Source organism: Xenopus laevis, chromosome 9_10S (assembly GCF_017654675.1).
Source record: "Xenopus laevis strain J_2021 chromosome 9_10S, Xenopus_laevis_v10.1, whole genome shotgun sequence".
In the NCBI taxonomy this organism is placed as follows: domain Eukaryota; kingdom Metazoa; phylum Chordata; class Amphibia; order Anura; family Pipidae; genus Xenopus; species Xenopus laevis.
In genome coordinates, this window is record NC_054388.1 from 67,908,555 (window position 1) to 67,928,922 (window position 20,368).

General features: G+C 38.0%; 1 protein-coding gene across 1 annotated transcript in view; it reads left to right on the forward strand.

Moving 5' to 3' along the window:
- pde11a.S (phosphodiesterase 11A S homeolog) overlaps positions 1-20,368 on the forward strand; it is a 207,851-nt gene that overhangs the window by 88,486 nt on the left and 98,997 nt on the right. Inside the window, exons 3-4 of the mRNA XM_018238876.2 lie at positions 14,939-15,028; positions 20,123-20,263. Coding sequence (XP_018094365.1) covers positions 14,939-15,028; positions 20,123-20,263 — 231 coding nt within the window. The remainder of the gene's footprint in view (positions 1-14,938; positions 15,029-20,122; positions 20,264-20,368) is intronic.

Sequence of the window (20,368 nt, forward strand, 5' to 3'; positions counted from 1 at the left end):
ACAGTGGCAGCGTCTGCAGGAGCTGAGAATTACTGTCAGAAAGGAAAATTCATTTCTGAAATATATATATTTCAGCTGAATAACAGCTGACTGACAAGTTCTGTATAACAATAAACATTGTTTTTAAACAGCAGTTGAATTGAGAACTTTGCACCGATCCCTCCTCGTATTTGGTTATTATGTTCATTCATTAGAATGCATATTTAAAGAACACGTTGCTATAGACAATCCCGGTTCAGTGTAAGCAGACAGCAGCCCAATCAAAGGTGAGCGCTTCTCAGGTTCATCAGTCACTCTGAGAATTTCCCCTGCTTCTGTTATGAATGCCGCATGCATTAGATGTGCTAAAGATTATGTCTGAGACCATGAATTTCATTTTGCAGGAATGTGCGTGGGTGTATGTCAGTAGTTCACAAGACACAATACTGCTTGGAAAAGTTGTGTCTCTCTTCCAACGCAACCCACACATTTCCATCGCATCTCTTAGACCTTTATCTGTGTGCATGTGTGTTTGTGTGATATTTATTTATAGCTGTCATGATCTATATAATGCAAACCCTGGGGGCTGCTAAGAGGATAGCACTCTTAGCAAACAGGAGAGCCCTGCCAGATACGGTCTTCACCAACACCCTTTTGGGGCCCTGGAACTTTCTGCTGCAAAGTGAAAGTGAGTGTCAGGACAGCCATCATTAAAGCGCAGTCGGGAATCAGGCAGGAGTCAATGACCAGGGGATCAAAAATCAGGAAAAAAAAGCTTTGTCAGGGACTGTATATGCAGAGCCAGCATAGGTAATGGAAAAAGAGCCAGAAAAGGTTTATATTTTCAAATTTGACAGCACTGGTGACATTGGTTCTAATGGACAAGGTATTGAATATTACCTCTAACTTTCTGAGAGTCTACAATTTCTTGTACGGATTCCTGTATAAATTCCTGATGTCCCTTAACAGAAACAGGAGGAAGAGAAGAAGAAGGAAAAGGCTTTCTTGACCAAGGGTTTCAATCAGGAAACCTGGAAGGAGTCAGAGATGTTCATGCTGGAAGAAATGTCCAAGTTGACACAGACTCGATCAACTAGTTCTTTGATCCTAAAAGGACCAACAAATTAAGGACCAAACTTTGGAGAAGGTGCCAAAAGGCAAATATTCTTTTTACAAGCAACTCTTTTGTCCAAATGCATCAAATTCAATAAGTGTCCAAATAATTTTGATGCTCGAAAAAAAAAATTTTTTGTCGCAGCAAATTTTTTTTTGTCGCGGAAATTTGCCGCAAATCCATGCTGACGAACAAATTCACCATCACTAATTAAGACCATATGTACAAAAGAAAGGAGAGAAGCCCAGGGACTCATGCCATACATTATTATGGGCAAACTCAGCACAGGGAAGATATTTTGGACCTGCAATCGTAGTTTTGAGAAATAAAACAGACGAAAAACTGTTCTAGGGCTTGATAAATTCAGTCAGTCTGGCCTTTGCTTTGAGGGTGATTTTCAGAAGAAAAGTTCAAAATTATGCCTAACAGTTTACAGAAAACAAGTTGCATACTCCAAGCCAAGACAACGGAGGAAGGAAACTCATGTAACCTGAAGATTTATCTGACAAAAATCTCTCAGCCAAACTAGTAGCTGACGGGAGTTCTTTAAAGGGAACACAATGTACCATCTTAGAAAAACGATCCACTACCACTTGGATGGTAGTAAAATTGGCAGACTTAGGTAAGTCAACAATAAAGTTCATAGAGATGGTGGTTGAAGTGATCCACAAAGAAGGGAAGTCTTCTATTGCTCAAAAACCTTACAAGCAGTAACATTTTTTGAGACAGTCTGGGCAAGAGAAGGCCACCAAAAGTAACTGGTTAAACCCAGGATGGCTGGCAATCCTGAAAGAATGATCCCACACAAGGAGTGAGCAATATTAGTTTGAGGAATGAAGGACACTCATGGGGTGGCAAGGTGACGGGCAAAATCAGACATAGTGGACCAATAACCCACTCAGGGAAGAAAAATTAGGCATGGAGGAAATGTAGAACTTTCATTCGATGCCAAATACCTTCATAATGCATCTGCAGGTTTTAAAGTCTTTGCTGGGTAAGGGCAGTAATGGGAGCCACAATCTGTGAGTTTTTAATAAATCTTTGATAAAAGTTGTCAAACCCCAAAAATGTCCTTAACTGGGGATAAACAAAAAGATAAACAAAAAGAACACAAAGAGCCCCAATAGTGTAATATGTATTGGTAAGGGATAATGAAATAAGAGTAGATAACATATACTCACAAACCAGGGTTACCAATAGGCAACCACTGTAAAGGCAGGTGGGGAGATTGTCCTGACCCCACTCAGGATTAAGATGTCGCTCTCTTAAGATAGAAAAAGGGTATCAACCCTCCACCCAGGGTGGACTTAGTATTGTATAAAAAGAACAGAGGCGCCAAAAGGATATAAACGAGTTAAAAAACAAAAACTTGGTAATCAGAGGAGGCAGTAGTGGACTTACCTCCTCCAAGCAAACACAAAACGACTGTAATTAAGCAGTCAAAATTTATTAACCAACTCCAATCAGTACAACACGTTTCACAGGCTCAGACCCGCTTCTTCAGGCAATAAACATAGGAGTTACAGCATCTGGCAGTAGTATACACACTTAGAGCCTCTTAACTGGGGATACTTTGGCAAGGTCCATCTGGAAACCAAAAGAGGAAATCATATAACCATGAAAGGGAATTTTATGTCAGCTTGGCATACAAATTATTTCCCTCAAGCAATGTACAAAAAAGCTTAACTTGTGAAATACTGTATATTTGGACAGAGAGGCGGGAAATACCAGAATATCATCCAAGTAGGCCACAACACAGGATTAAGGCATATCACAAAATATATAGTTGATAAAATCTTAAAATCCTGAAAAACTGTTGGGGCATTGCATAAACCAAAAGGCATAAGCAACTTTTCACAGTGGCTAACCTGTTAATGAAAGCAGTCTTTCACTTACCTCCCTCTACAGATAAGGTTACATGGCCCCCCATGCCCCCCGCACGTCTAACTTGGAATAGATTTTAGCTTTTTATCCAGTCTATTGAGTTCATGAATTAATGGAAATTAATTTAGCTTTTTTTCAGTCTATTAAAAGAGTTCAGGAATCAATGGAAGCAGGTACAGTGATCTTGTTCAAGTCCAGTGTTGGACTGGCCCACAGGGATACCAGGAAAAATCCCGGTAGGTCCAGGTGTCCATGGGCCCTTTTGCTGCTAAACATTTAGCCGATATCATAGTCAATCCCTATTTCTATGAGAAAAAGAGGCTAAATATATGGAATAATCAATTATAGTATGTAAAGAAAAGAGACTAGGAGAATAGAGGTTGAGCGAGGAGAGGAAGAATAATAGACCATGGGCCCACTCTCAGTACTAAGGTTTTTTGGTGGGCCCTAGGTCTAAGGCTTTTGGGTGGGCCCATAGTGTCCCAGTCTGACACTGTTCAAGTCTAGATAATCAATACAGGGTTTAAGACTCCTATCCTCCTGTCCTGCTTCCAGCAGGAGAAATAAACTTTCTAATAAATCCTTTAAAAAGATTCTCTTCAATGTACTGTATTTATTCATATCATCAGTCTCCGGAAGGGATAATGGGAAGTTTCTACACCTGAGAAGTGACGGAGGGCCGATAATGCAAGCCATTGTTGACCACTCCCTGTTTTTAAACCACACCCACTTTAAACCACACCCATATCACTACAACACCATATCCAGATTAATGGTAGCTTGTAAAGTTTACAAGGAACATGGGCTAGAGAGAGGAATTTGAGCAGTCTTTGTCACTGTAGCTAATAAATATCAGGGGGCAACCCTGGGGGCTATTCTCTGAAGTCTTCTGTAGACTTATTGGGAAGTAATCTGTTTAACTTGAATAACTGAGAAACCTTACCTAGTGGTGTAACAAAGTCACTCAGAGCCCCATGCACTGCAGCAGAAAAGAGAGTGTCTGGGGAGGTGGAATTTCCTTAACTGTAGATAAAGCAGACCTGCAGTCCAAGCCTCCGGTTCCCTGGGTACCCCACGGCTGCAGGGTCTACTTCCTCTATAGTTACGCCAGTGACCTCACCTTTGTAGCAGCATTAACTTGTAGCAGTATTTATTACTCACATAATAAAGTATCAAGTGTCATTCATTTGTTTAGTGGGTTTCATTAACTGTAATATGTTTTTTTGTGACTTTTTTCAAAAAGGAAAATCATAGTAATAAATATTATTGTGTGTATTTTTATATATAATGGTCAGAAATCAGAGACATTGTAAGAAACACAAGTGAGAGGTCTTGGCAGAATTTGTTTAGGTGCTGTTAAAGTTTTAAAAGGGATTAATATACAGTAGAACCCCCATTTTACATTTTTTAAGGGGTCCATAAAAACAATGGTGTAAAATCAGGGAAATGTATTATACATAATATATAGGTAAGACCACACAAAATGTAAAATGAGGGAAAACTTAAAATCAAGGTATGTAAAATAGTCGGTTATGCCACTTCTGCCTTTGGTTTTGCTGTTCATGAAAGTTCATGCTGGGTGTTTACGGTATGTGTCATGTTCATTGGAGTATTTATTTCTCTGCACATTCATCAGGCTGTGATGATGAGAGGTGTGGAACAACACTCCCCCACCTGATGTTGTTCAAAACTGTGGTAATAATGACACAGCAGCATTTTTGTACTGCCTTCCCATTTAGCATGTGCAGGGTGTGCTCCCTCTACCCTGTCTTCCTACCAGCTTAGAGTGGCCATGCCACAGAGGTGCACCATTAAAAGAGCCTTCATGCTGACCCACTAAGATAACTAACAGGGGCATGGGCAGCCAGTTGCTCCTTGGCATTCTGTTGATCAAATTATGTCAGTCTAATATATTCTAATTGCAGTTTGCACATAGTAAAAATACATTTTATAATTTGGTTCTCCTTTAAGAATGGCAGCATCAACAGGTGTGCCCATATTTCTGATTCTTGTTATTTGGCAAGAAGGTGGAGGTGGTATTGCTAGCAACAATCTGTGCTACTTCACAATATTCACAGAAGGCTTTCATGTAGAGAATGTTAAAATGTGCTGAACATCTGTGAATCTTCAATGAGCTCCACTGAGCATTCCCAATGGTTTAAGAGAACCATAACATTTGAAATGCGTATGTGTATCTCCTTTGGGCACTCTGATAAATTACCAATTGTATAGGCAATCTTTCAGAATATTCTGCAGAGCATTCTATAACGTGCACGTTTCGACAGGGTGATTGATAAGCCAATAAACAGATGAGCTTTAAACATTATATAAAGAAAATGACTTCATTGGTAGGCAGTCAAACTAAAGTACATTCTAGAAGGAAAATGGTCTGTTCTGTATTTCCAGCAGAAGCTATGTTGCATGGAAAGATGGGTAGCATTTTTTTTTTTTACAATAAAACATTTTGATAAATGCCAGAGATCAACATATTCAAGCTATCCAACTTCTCTTTTAACACCACAGTGATCTGGTTATATGTCGCAGGATGGGATCCCACAGGTCCCACACCTCAAATATTCTATTGCTGATTTTAACAAAATACAACTACCTACATACTGTATACCCTGCTGCCTCACAGAATAGTGCTATGTCCTCAGAGCTGGCAACACCACCAAACAAGTAGAGCTATCATCTTTTTGAATGGAGAAACAATCTGCTCCCAAACATGCCTGGTGGAAGATGATGTTTCCAGTCGTTGGTAGTTCTGCTTTTTATCCAAGGGTTTGTTTATGTTCAACTTCAAATTTAGTTTTAGTTCATGGTAGAGCCAAAAGGAAAGAAAAAGCTATTGAGTGCATTTAATATACCGAAGAACTGTACAATATACTTCTTGTCCTTGTTAGTCCCTGTGTTCTAAATAGTTTACAGTTTCCTGGCACATACTGTAGATTTTGTTAATTTTAAAAAGTGGCATCTAGTCATTACTGGCATTTTTGGTCAGTGGATAGGTAGTTTAGGGTTTCTAGATCATATCTTAATTCAATGTAAATACAACAGACCTCATGTTTCAGGAACTAAGCAATTTTCCAAGTGACTGTGGTGTTTCTCCATTGAATTAAGACTTTGCTGCACCACTGATGGTTTGATGCATGTAACAGTAGGCAGAATATAATAAGCATGTGCTTTTAAAAAGATAAAAAATATGAGAGGTGTAAGAAGGAACCTGGAACTTAGAGGCAAATAAAGCAGATACAGGTATGGAGCCTGTTATCCAGAATACTTGCGTCCTGGGGGTTTTCAGATAACTGATCTTTCTGTAATTTGGATCTTCATACCTTACGTCTGCTAGAAAATCATTTAAACATTAAATAAACCCAATATGCTGGTTTTGCTTCCAAAATGGATGAATTATATTTTAGGTTGGATCAAGTACAAGGTACTGTCTTACTATTACAGAGAAAAACTAAATAATTTTTATAAATTTGAATTAATTATATAAAATGGAGTCAGCCTTCACTTAATTCGGAGCTTTCTGGGTAACAGGTTTCCAGATAACAGATCCCATACCTGTGGGATGAACTGTGGATAGTGGATTGCTGTACCTTGAACTGTTGGGTTTTTGTGGGTTGCAATTTGCTTTAGGAAGTGCAATTCTAACCGTATATACAATTTTAAAAACCTCCCTTATTATGTACGCTTATTTTGAAGCTTTCTTTGCCACTGCATACACTATTTTACTAATGATCTCTACTATCGTAAATCTGTGTACATTTAGCAAAGCTATTGGCAGGCAAATCCTCATTGTTATAGAAACTTAAATGGGTCCTAATGGGGACCTATTTCATTAGTCTGCCTTAAGATATGCCCCTTGGTGTTCTCACAGTGTACAGTAGATTCCAAGCAGGCAGGAAGGTAATGGGTAGTGGAACCTATGTACATTAGGCCTAGTAAAAGATAAGCTATACTCTGTAATACGTCACTCTAGGAGTAACAGACAGGTTATTTAGTTAAGCAGCCTAAGGCTCAGACGAGGAGAGTGAGAGGGATTAAGATCCTATGTACCAATTGCCCAGAAGTAGGGACTAAGCGTACAGATTTAGAGATGTAGAGATTCCCCTGTGTTCCACTTAGGGAAAAGGCTGAAAGCTGGGTGTACCTTCAACTGCTGCTGTATATGTTCACTTGCCTGCAGGGACTAAGCTGATCATTGGTGCTTGTGAGTATAAGCTATCCTCTGTTGCTCTTTGTTCTTGATGATTCCTATGTACTCCTATGTGGATGAAATTGTTGAATAAACTAAATTCTCTGGTTAAGCATAAAGAACCACTGGCTCCCAATTATTGTGCATAGTACTTTATTACAGTTCCACTACACCCTGCCTCTACAACGTTACAAGGGCTTCACCCCTGAAAGAAAGGTCTCATCAGGAGCACAAATATATATATATATATATATATATATATATATATATATATATATATATATATATATATATATATATATATATGGGTAAGCTCTTAGCAGAGACGATGCCACTCAATGTACTATAGCACTATATATATATATATATATATATATATATATATATATATATATATATATATATATATATATATGTACCTATTGTGCACATGTTTTTTCTTTTGTATTGCTTTATTTGCCTACATTATTTCTTCACTGCACATTTGCTTTTCCTTTTGCTGTTCAGCTTTTAAAAGTACGTTCTTGACTTTGTTCCCTAGTGTCATAAAGATTTCATAAAGCTGCTTCTGATTTCTCAGTTGAAAGGTTGTTTTCCTTTGTTACACTTTAAAAATGTATATATAATTAATATTTTGTTACTGTATACCCTGAACCTAGGTAGAATATGATTGGAATAAGACAGTAATGTTTATAATGTTTTGGCTTCTAAAGAAAGTGAATATATATACACATGGAATAATTAATAGGAATGCCCTGAATCAGTAATCTTTGGATTCGGCAAAGAACTAAATTCTCCACAGACCTAGCTAGATGCCAACCCAAATTTAAATGGGAACTTGCATATAAAAACGTAAAATGATTATACAAAATGTGTATCACTTTTGTATTTGAGCAAAAAAATTATATTAAAATTACAATTACTGTATATTAACAGATGTCTTTCCTGATACCCCCAGTGTGTTGATAAGGAAAACATGCACTATATTAGTTTGTCTATATGGGAAATCTAGAGATTAGCTGAATCTTGAAACAAATTGTGGATCTATCGCATCTTTTGTGCTTACAATGGGATAGGTGTTTCCTCTAACACTTGAACTCTTAGATTTACAATTTGTGGACCCCTAGGCTTATGTTACCCCCCACCACACTCATTCACAGTCGCGCGTCTACCTAGAGCGAACTTACTCTTATCCCCAAGGTGTTGAGTATTATTTGCTTGGATTCCTGGTCCCATATGGGTAGCCTTTACATTTATTCATATCTATCTATCTATCTATCTATCTATCTATCTATCTATATATCTCAATTAATATAATTATGGAGTATTGCCTGTGTAACTGTATAGTGATATGCCCTGAAAGGTTTCATATATGTTCATATACAGAAGTTAAGTGTTATGGGAGGTGACTGTTATTAAATGAAAGCTGAAATACAAATATTGTGCTGAAAAGGGGTGTTAAAGAAGTATGGGAAGGCTTCAGGTAAACAAGAAAGAGAGTGTAGTAAATTTAGACAAGAAGATGGGATTAGGGCAATTAAAAAGAGTAAAAAGATCAAATAAAAGAGAGTAAAATTAGGAAAAATAATATTGCCACTAGACCACCCTTTATGAAGGCTTAGTTTAACTTCCAATGTCATGTTTTATATAGAACTATACTGTAAACATACAGTATTCAACATTTAACATATTTCTTTTGTTTGTCAATGAACTTACCCGTGACTCTTTACAGATGATTCTAAAAACATGTTTTTAAAATCATTTTTTATGTGTTATACAGTAATTTTTGTTTAATTTATTATATGTAGGATTTTATTGCTTGACAAGATTTTACAAAATCCATTGACAGGTTAATTGTAACCTTTTTTTTCATTTTGAAAATCTGTAATTAAACTAGTGAGTAACTATTCTTACGCTTTGTAACTCTTGGGATGGCATGGAATAAGCTACTGTATATTAAACAACGAAAACCCAACGTTTATTGGGGAATATTTAAAGGTTGCTTTCAGGGATTTTGAACTATATCAATATTTCCCTTTATTTGAGATTTTAAGTGTGGTTTTAACATTTTATATATAACAATTTTAACTATCCACTTTGTCGTTTGTGTAAATTACCCCAATTAGTAGTTTTTGTATAACACCATGCCCTCGCAATTTCACAAACAGTAAAGCAAGAAAACATGGAAAACTGCTGATCCCCTTTGATGTTATCTCACAGAAAGACAGGTTAATTCAGAACAGAGAAAAATGTCTGTCTCGTTATTGGTCACTAGCTCTCACGAGACTTCGGCAACTTGCTCGATGGGGCAAATTCACTAAGAATCGAAGTTGCGCCAGGCGCAACTTCGCCGCTCTTCGCCGCACTTCGCCAGGCGAATTTTCGCCAGCGCTCCACAAATTCACTTAAATGCGAAGTTGCGCACAGGGGTAGCGAAAGGTTGCGGAGTTGCGCTAGCGTTGTTTCGCTATATAAAGCGAAGTTGCGTTAGCGAAGGCTAATTTGCATACGCCACGAAATTCAAATTTCAATGGAGGAACACGTATCTGCACTACAAATGCCTAGAAAACCTTCAAATCAGCCAATAAAAATTTTATTTTGCCCTACACATGTGCCCACTGTCTAGGTAAGTTGCCATGAGTCAGGAAATGTAGGGGGGAGGAAGGGGAGCCCCAAAAAATTTTCGATCTTTTTCAGCCTATCACCCGTCATGTAGAAAACACACCAGCGTTTTTTGGGACTTAGAAAAAATTTTGACTTTTTTTTAAACAATCCCTATCTACTCTATTGCGCTTCGCCAGGTCTGAGGTGGCGAAGGAAGTCTAGCGTAAAAGGTAGCGTTCGCTACACTGCGCAAGTTAGTGAATTTGCGTAGTTTCGTCGCTAGCGAAGATTCGCCTGGCGTAAGGTTGCGAAGTAACACTAGCGAAACTACGCCAGCGTTCGTTAGTGAATTTGCGCAGTAGCGAAAATGGCCAACGCTAGCGAATTAACGCTAGCGTTCGGCGCTTCGCGCTTTAGTGAATTTGCCCCGAAGATTCTGACAAAGAAAGCAAATAACTTACGTGCAGAGAGCTGACCAAACATACCGAGGGACGCCTTTTACAATATCAGTGCGGCTTTATTTCTGCATACAGTGCGATACATACAGTGGGTCTGTAGAGTCCTACACATTTCATGCCCCTATACTAGGCACTTCCTCAGATGTGATTATCTGTCTATAAAACCCCCAAATGCTGCTGTACTAGCTAATAGCCTACTTAGAGATTAGAAATGATTCTTGACTGGTACTTGTTTGAGATATAGATAATCTTGGTTATTACAGTACAACCAAATACTGAATTGATGGTTGTTTCCACCTTCAACATAGGATGAATGTGAGGGCATTAGGGAGCATATTTACTAAAAACCTTTTTTTTTTTTTTGCATTGCAGAAGAACAGAAAATAATACTTTTCTCCCACCAAATAAATCTGCATTTGTAATACTCTGTATAAGGTTCCACTAAACTTGGGGTTGGTTTGGAATAAAGGGCATGGTTTATTGCGAGAAAATCATATAGGTATATAAGTTTATAGTTATACAGTAATAGCAATAATGTATGCTAATAATTTTCCTTTAAACAAAAAGTGAGGCCATGCTTAGGCATCCCACACTAACATGACTTGTCAGTAGAAGGGAGCAGAGTCTGTTCTTCAAATGGAGAACTGTCAAGAGGCTTATCATCATCTAGTGCTGGAATTCCAAAAGGCATTTGGCTGATTAGGTCAAATCTATTTTTACAGTAAGTCTTCAAAGGAGCACTGTTAAAATATCACTACACTTGAAGGTAACTTTGCCAGGGCATATTAAAATGTAACCTAGATTTTCATTTTGATTTTTCATTTGCATTCAGTGATGACATGTTAGCATATTAAATTAAACATCAGAACCAATATAAAGTTGTTACAGAAATTGCAAAAGCCTGGTTAATGTCGTGATATTTCATTATGAATAACCATTTTCCCTATTTTGGGATGCATTGACTTTAAACTATATAGGGGGTTCTTTTGATAAAGGATATTTTCTAATTGCAAATAAACCCTTTTATAGCAAAATTTGAAAATTTGGAATATCAAGTTATGATGAGGCTGGGGGATGAGGTGGGAGATGAGGGGATGCGCAGTAGAATTCAGTTAGCTAGGGGTTTATAGTGAGGCTGACTTTGCTTTCACTCACCCTCCTACTTCAATTTTCTGTGGACATTATTCCGCTAGCATTGTACAATTGCTACTCTAAGGGGCACATTTACTTAGCTCGAGTGAATGCATAGAAGAAAAAATACTTAGAATTTCGGTAAATGAAATGTGTTTTATGAAGGGAGTTTACATTTTTTAAATCTTATTCCTGACATTAGAGCCATGCTCACAGCAGCATTTTTTTGATGAGTCCCATACTGACAGTTTCTTCTGCAGAGCAATTCTTGACATATCACTTTTCCAGCAGAAGCCAATGAGTGACCACGGGACATATAACTCTAACTGCAATGTGGAACTTTCAACCAAATACAGTTTTTTTTATCTTAATGGACCTTGGAAACATCTTATGCCCCAGATTTCTACATATTTTTCCCCCTGGGAATAGACCATTTGCTTGTAAACAACATCTGTATCTAAGAAAAATAAGATTGTTACTGTTCAACTATCAGAACCTGTTCTATAAAGGTATAAATAATAGAAAGCAATCATATAAAGAGGCAAATCACAGTTGACACAGAGAAGAGAAAACTAGAATTCATGGAGAACATAAGTATTGTATTTTGTTTTAAGGGTTTCCTTTTGTGAAACGTATTTGCTTCCTGTATTTCCAAGATTGGGCAATTTAAAAAAATATAACATTTTGTAACTTCAGTGGAAAGTGTTTATATTAAATTACTTTTTATGAATAGATGTACAGCATTCTAATAGACTATGTAAGTATGTACTCTAAATATGACTCTAAATATGGGCAAAGTGGCTAACGCTGGCGAAAATTCGCCATAGTGGCGTCATTTCGGTACTTCGCCAATTTATTAAAGGTAGCTGGCGTAATTTCACTGGCGTAATTTCGCCAAAGAAATAGACTCGTGCGCAACTTCGCTAGGCGAATTTTCGGTCTGGTGAAAGAACTTTACTACGCAAATTCACTAGGTTTTTGATTTTACTGACCATTCCCTCTATCGCCAGACTTGCCTTCGCCACCTCAGACCAAGTGAAGTGCAATAGAGTAGATAGGAGTTCCTCAAAAAAAAGTTGAAAATTTTTCTAAGGCCTTAAAAACGCTGGTGTTTTTTTCCTATTTAGAGGGTGATAAAGTCGTAATTTTTTTTGGGGTACCCTCCTTCCCCCCTACATTTGCTAACATATGGCACCTAAACTATACTGTGGGCACATTTGTAGGGCATTATAACAACTCTATATAATTTTATTAAGGTTCCCTGGCCTTGTGTAGTGTAATGTATTTGCTGCAGCATATACGGCCATTGTACTTTAACTGCACACCGTATGCTAATTAGCCAACTCTAGCGTAACTTCGAACTGGTGAGCGTAATTTCACTGGCGTAATTTCGCCAGCATTCAGTACCCTGTGCGCAACTTCGGATCTTCGTGAATTAGCGTTGTCCAGGCGAATTTACGCCTGCCGAAGTGTTGCGATGTGCGCAAAGCCATTGCTGGCGAATTTTCGCCTGTTAGTGAATTTGCCCCTTTGTATCACAATTGATTTTAAATTGGTGTGGTTGAACTATAAACCATTCTATATGGAATTTGTTTACTATAGGAGCACATATTTAAAGTACTTAGTAATTGATTTCTGCACACCTGACAAAGGGGAATGCCCTCAAAACATTGTTTCCAATTTTGACTAATAAACCACACGGGAACATCCCCAGACAGGTGCTTCCGTATGCTGGTCCTGCTTGTGCATAGATATTAAGGAAGGTACCTGTCTCTTGCAGTATCACAGCACCAGGTAGCTGTGCAGCGGCGTAACTACCGGGGGAGCAGGGGGTGCAATTGGGCCATAGCCCGCACCCCCTCAGGGCCCCCCGGCAGCTCGCACACCACTGTGTTTTTAGGCAAATGCGCCTGTATATGAGGCCGTTTCCGGGTGTACGGAGGGGGGCTGCACGTCCCGCGCCAGGGCCCGCCCCCCTCTAGTTGCGCTGCTGTAGCTGTGATAGGGTGTGCCTGCAGACATTCTTGATTAAGTAAATACAATAAACCATTAATTAGGAGGAGACACAAATTAAATATGTTCCATGAGTTTCCTATGGTGGAACCTGATCTCTCAAGAAGGAGATTTTGATAAATAAACCTTGTGAATATTTTAAGAGCATTTTTCGTGCCTAGCTACATAAGCAAAAATATCATCCTAATAGGGCTGGTCAATTCTTGATATTGCTGGATATACAGTATATGTGCCCTTCATGCTGGGGTTGTTCCTATAAAAAAAACTCTTTTAAAATGTTATTCCCTTACTAACATTTCTTACTCCCTGTATGATTACACTTTGAATGCTCTCAATAACAGCAATGATCCAGGACTTCAAACTTGTCACAGGGGGTCACCATATTGGAAAGTGTCTGAGACACTCACATTCTCAGTGAGCTCTGAGCAGCCATTGAGAATCTAAACTTAGGGGTTGTTACAAATTATCAAGCAGAAAATTAAGTTGGGATGTAATATAAGCTGATGCTACATGGCAATATAAATTCATGTATTACAGGCTAAACTTGTTTTCTGCTTGATAATTTACTACTATACGGCATGTAATTAGCCTGCTTCTTTAGTTAGGCGTTCTTTTTTAACATTGTTTTTTTTAATAATTCTGATAAAATTTCATTGTTTCCAGTAGGAAGATAAGGAACTTATTTTTGGTAATATGAGAGCAGAAAAAAACCTAATTATCTTTTACTGCCCTTGGAAGTCAGTGGGGGTCATTTATAAAATTTGCGCAGGGCAGATTGGTTCACAAAGTGAATATATTTGCCCTGCGCATGGTTATATTTATAAAGCTGAATAAGAGGGTGCATACAGAATTGCGAATTTTTTATTCACAATGCGAATGTCTAAATGGGCTTTATAAATATGTCACAATTCGCAAATTGCGAATCTTTATGCGCACACTCTGCGACTCAATTACGCCACAACTTTGGTGGCGGATAAAATATTCGCAAAACAGTTTTGCAAACTGCGAATTTAATGCTATTTTCGCGCACAACAACCTCGCACATTGGGTGCACTCGCGCAAACTCCTGTCTCATTTGCGCGTGAAAATTTATTCACACTGCGAAAACCGGAAAGACGGGCAGAGCAGTGCAATATATTAACGCTCAGCAAAAAACATGCGCAATACAACCATTTGCGAAAAATATGCGCTGCGCGAACTTTATAAATGACCCCCAGTGAATTGCTATCAAAATAATAGTCCTATTATTAAATACATGTACAATGCATTACTGAATTGATGGAAATTCCAGTTTAATTATAAACCGGAAATATTTCTCTTGCACATGATAAACCATGTAGTCTAGAATTAATTTGTTTTATTCATATTTGGTATTAAGGAAACTTTAGCAGAATTTTTTTTTCTGTGTACTATGTTGATTCAAATAAAATGAAGTGCATATGGAGTGTTTATATTTTCTGTATTACTGTCCCTATGCAAATAATGGCATTCTCTCTTGATGACTAGAAAATGATGAATATCATATTCTTACCGGTTTATGTTTGTTCTTGACAGGTAATGCAGATGTACCTGCCTTTCTGTGGTATTGCAATATCTAATGCTCAACTGTTTGCTGCTTCCAGAAAAGAATATGATCGAAGCCGGGTAAGTCAAGTACACCTAATTAGATATTGCTCTAAATATGGCTATACATAGAGTAGTGTATCTCCCATAGGCCTCATTTTTATTTTTCCTTAGTATTAACCGAACTATACCTTGTACTTGATGGTAACTAAGCTGCATGAATCCATATTTGTGGCAAAAATATCCTGTTGGGTTTATTTAATGTTTGAATGTTATTTAATGTTTTAAGACATTGTGATTCCAATTGCAAAATTATCAAATTACAAAATGATCCTTATCCCAAAATTCCAGACAATAGATCATATACCTGTATCTGTAAAATTATCTTGATCTATCTACTAACACATTCACAAAGTACAAGCAAACATAGCCAAATCTAGGTCTATAGGTTTATATTCAAGCCATTTGTACAACTGTGCTCTCTGAACTAGAAAAGCTGAAATTCCCATTTAAACCCATTTAATTTGTGGGGTGCTTGTATGCTTAGATGTAGTGTGCCCATATAAATAAAATTGCCCCTCTGACAAGGAACACCTGAGTGTTGGGAGTTGCACGCACAACATTTTTCTTTAAATTTTGTACAGGCATCCATATTCAGGCAGGGGAAGCAGCAATATCTACTGTTGGCACACATCATCCAAACCAAATTGTACACTTGAAGGATTACAGTTAGTCCCAAGTATCTCCTACCTTTCCTTCGGTTCATTCACCCCTTCCACCTTCAGCCTCCAGTACCTTTCCTCAGCAAGACTCCCACCTCTTTCCAATAGTGCCAGCTTTGCCAGGTGCTTTCTTCTGGGTCCATCTGAACAACTTCTTGGGCATTAGGATTAAGCATACCAGGATCCTTCCTATACTATAAACTCTCTGCTTGGGCTCTAACTTGGGGAGTAGCCAACTAAGCCTTTTTCATGCCTGGATGGGGCACCATCTGCCCTTGCTAGCTGTTCCCTCTCTGCCTCTCATCTCTAGGATGAGATATGACAAAAACTAGTCCTGTTCTAGCTACCTTGACAGCTTCTCCCACCTGGTATCTGGTATCTCTTTGTACAGTGATATTAACTCCTTTGTATTACCTGGATTGATCACAATTAGCTGTTTCACTATTTCAAAGCTATGTTGAGCAGACTCTGGCCACTCTAGACTTAAAGTTCCATGTACTAGTGCTTTAAGTGGCTCCACAACTGAAGCATAGTTGGGAATAAACTTAGAATACCATGAAGTAAGCCCTAAGAAAGCTCATAAGGTCTGGAAATCAGATGGAGTAGGTGCTTGTGTAACAGTGTTGACATGGTCAGGGTTAGGCAGTTATCCATCTTGTGAAATTATATGACCCAGAAATGACAGCTGAGTTTGTCTGAAGTGGCATTTGGAAAGGTTCAGTTTCAGTCCTGCAGAATCAATGCATTTCAGAACTTGTCATGAAGAGCCATAGATCCATAATAGCGTAGACAATTATATCATCCAAGTAGCATTGTACTCCAGGTATGCCATGGAGTATAGAAGACATCAGTCTTTGAAAACAACTTGGTGCTGAAGCCAGTCCATAAAGTACATGCTTGAACCGAAATGCAGTGAAGTCTGTGCTTTCCTTGTGCAGTAATACTTGATGATAAGCACTCTGAAGATCCAGGGCAGAAAAGAATTTTGCTCCCCGGAGTTTTGAAAATATTTCCTCTATGTGTGGCAAGGGATGATTATCCATAACAACTGCTTTATTAGGTTCACGGAGATCAACGCACATCGAATACCTCCAGTTTTCTTCAACAACAATTGGTGAAACCCATTCAGAGGATTCTGATTTTTCACATCTTGCTCTACCAGTTTCTTTAGTTCCTGTGAGACAGTCTCCCTTACAGAGTAGGGCAATCGCCTCAATTTCTTGCGTACTGGTTTAACATCTGGTCTCAACTTAACCTTGCACAGCCCAATGAAGTGTTGCTTTGTGGTGAAATTTTAGACACCGGTTGTGTGGCAGGCACTGGTGCTGTAGTAATGAGACCATCAACTAATTGTAGGTTTAATGCAACAAAGAGATCCCTTCCAAGTATAGCAGTACCCTTATTCACAATGTAAAAGTCACATTTTGCAGTATTTGATTCAAATTGTACAGTCACTGGCAAGCAACCAAGCACAGGGATTGGATCCTTTAGTAACTGACCAGTCTCAGGGCAGGTGCAACAAGCGGATCTTTTGCAAAGTATTTCAAGAAATACATATAAACAACTGAACCTGTATCAAGCATAAGGTTAATGGAGTGTCCCTTGTCAGACGCAGTATTGACACAGAGTGCATATACATTTGTCTGGAATAAATGTATGAGCTTTATCCACATTTAATACCGTAACATTTGAAGCAATGACTTCATGAACATTTTTAGCAGAACTATGGTTTTTCTTACCTTTTTGCATTTGCGGCACTGTTCAGCTTCTGCAGGACATGTAGCATAATTTGCAGCGTGTTGTGTCGAACCACAGCAGAAGCAGTGTTTTTTATTTGTATGTGCTGCACAGTTTTGCAGTGAATCCCTTTCGTTAGCACTGTATTGCCTGTGACTGTGCATTATTAGGCCACATTGCTGAATTCACAGTCTGTACATTCCCAGCAGTTCCCTCACTGAGAGTTTTAGCCTCTGCCACTGCTGTTTCAATTTGGCTAGCAACTGTAATAGCCTTTGCAAGGATTAAATCCTGCTCTAGGAGCAGTCTCTCTCTAATGTGGGGGGAGTTTGTTTTTTCCACTATTTGGTCTCTTGGCATTTCATCTGTTAGATTCCCAAACTCACAGGTAACAACCAGCTCTCTCAAAGCTGCTACAAATTGTTCTGTGGATTCGCCATTACGTTGTCCACGTTGGCAGAATTTATATCTTTCAGCAACCACATTTACTCTTGGCACAAAAAGTTCTTTATACCAGTAAGAGCAGTTTCATAAGTATCATCAGCTAATGGTAATGTATAGAATGTATGCTGTCCCTCTGCTCCCAGGCAGTGAATAAGTAAAGCACGTTTTCTAGCCGCAGAAATCTCCCCTTCGTCAGCAGCAATAATGTCATTTTCAAACATATGGATCCAAGCAGTAAAAGGTATGGTAGGCTCACGAGGGTTTGGGAAAAAAGCTGCAGGCTGCTGCAGAGATAGAAGAGACCTCTCGTCACCAATTTATGTTTTGGTAGCCGAGGATGAGTAGCGTATAACCGTGCTTTATTAGCAGGTTCATGCAGCCATTACACTTCAAAAGTAGCTTCAACTCTAATACTTTTAATTAGTATAGAAAGTACTATGTACACAGTATAACTCTTGTCAACAGTGACACCTACAGGCCCTTTATATACACTCCACAACTATAGTACTTGCATTAATGCTGTACAGTATATTTGTATGCCAGAAAACAGCTGCATAACCATATTCTGTAGTAAGGAATACTGATTTAATGGCAAAAAATATTATTGGGCTAGAAATGTTCTGTGGAAATAAGATTATTTTATGCCTTTTAGCAAAATGCCTTATAAAAAGGTTTTAAAGGAGCACAAGCTTTGGTTTTCTTTTCCTGTTGTCTACATTTATCAGCCTTGGTAATACAATCTGGGGAGACAGGAGAGAGACATGTACCAGTTATGTAATAGTAAAAAGAAAATTCTTAATTTGCCAGGGGCATCACTGTATTGAAAAGAAGTTCATTCAGGCAAATAATGTCTCTAGTGATGGTATGCTGTATGGTATGGTGATGGATTTCCACGAAATGTGAAAAACTGTTTATAAGAGCTTACTCGGATAAGTTGTATAATACTAGCTTTTCACAAAGAATCTTTTGGACTGTGACTTTGTATGTAAGGATTATACCTGTACAATATCTACAGTAGGTATCTCATAAAAAAGAGCATTGAGACAACCTAGAATTTATTCTTTTTTTGGGGGGGGGGAAATATCAACAGAGTTATGTGCTTCTATGAAGAGCTGTGCTAATATTTTTGTAGACAGAATGCCCTTTTCAAAAGGAACTCACTGCAAATGAGCTTCCTGACAAGGTACAGACTGATTCATAGTAACATTAATGGAGCTATCTCGCAAACCATTTTATTTGTATAAAAGCTTTTAGCCTCTGTTGCACCTATTCCACCCCACTTACTTTTTCTAATGTTATCAGTTGCATTCCTTGCCCACCATGCCCTTGTTTCTCCTTATCCCTTTCTGCTCCCTTCATGATGTGTTTTTGCCTGCTGCTTCTTGGTGATATGCTGCAAATCTCCTGATATTTTCTTCTTCTGCATCTCTTTTGAAAATGTATTATGTAGCTAATTTCTTGCACAAGTAGTTTGAATATAGGTATTGGATCTATCAGCTGGAATGCTTGGGACTTAAGTTTTTTGCTTTTTTTCGAATGAGCGAGTTTTCTGTGTTTTTGATTTCCATTCCTTACTTCTGCTTTAAATCATTTCAACATTAAACAAACCCAATAGGATTGGTTTGCCGCCAAAATGAATTCATTCATCTTAGTTGCCATCAAGCACAAGGTAATGTTTTATTATTGCCGAAAAAAAAAGGAATCATTTTTAAAATCATGTTAAAAATAAAGTACTCAGAAGTAATGGTGCATTTGTTATAAAAAAAATTTTTTTTTAAAACCGCTCCAAAATATACCTCATAATGTGACCTGACTGAATCCAGAACCATGGACTATTTACAACCCACCCAAATTACTTTTATTATTTCTACAAGTTATCTCTGTCTATCTGTATCTTTCTAATTTCTTGCCCAAAAACCCTTTTTCAGTAATCTTAACAGTATATAAAATGTGTCTTTCCAGCTTTCATTTGTATTTTGCCTGAACAAAGGGGTCTGTGTGCTCTGAAAGCTTGCAATTGTTACTTATTCAGTTAGCCAAAAAAAGGTATCACCAAACTTTACATTTTTTGCTTATGCTTTACAAATAAAAAAACATTAATGGAAAAAGGCAAATAAGGAGTATTTTTATGAAACATTAGCAATTTTTAAATTCCTAATAAAATAACCCATATGATGCAAAATAATACTTGGATTCCAACTGCTGCATAAAATATATATACTTTCCCAGTTAACAAAATTATATTTTAAAAGGCATTTTTGTTGTTGTGCAGGCTTTGCTGGAAGTGGTTAATGACCTATTTGAGGAACAGACAGATCTGGAAAAGATTGTTAAGAAAATTATGCATCGGGCTCAGACCCTTCTAAAGTGTGAAAGCTGCTCTGTGTTGCTTCTGGAAGATATTGAGTCTCCGGTAAGTTCCTTTTAGAAATTATGAAGAGAGGAAAGATGAATCTAAAGTCTCATCTGAAATGATATGTATAATTTGCAGGGATAATATGAGAGATTTCTCACAAGA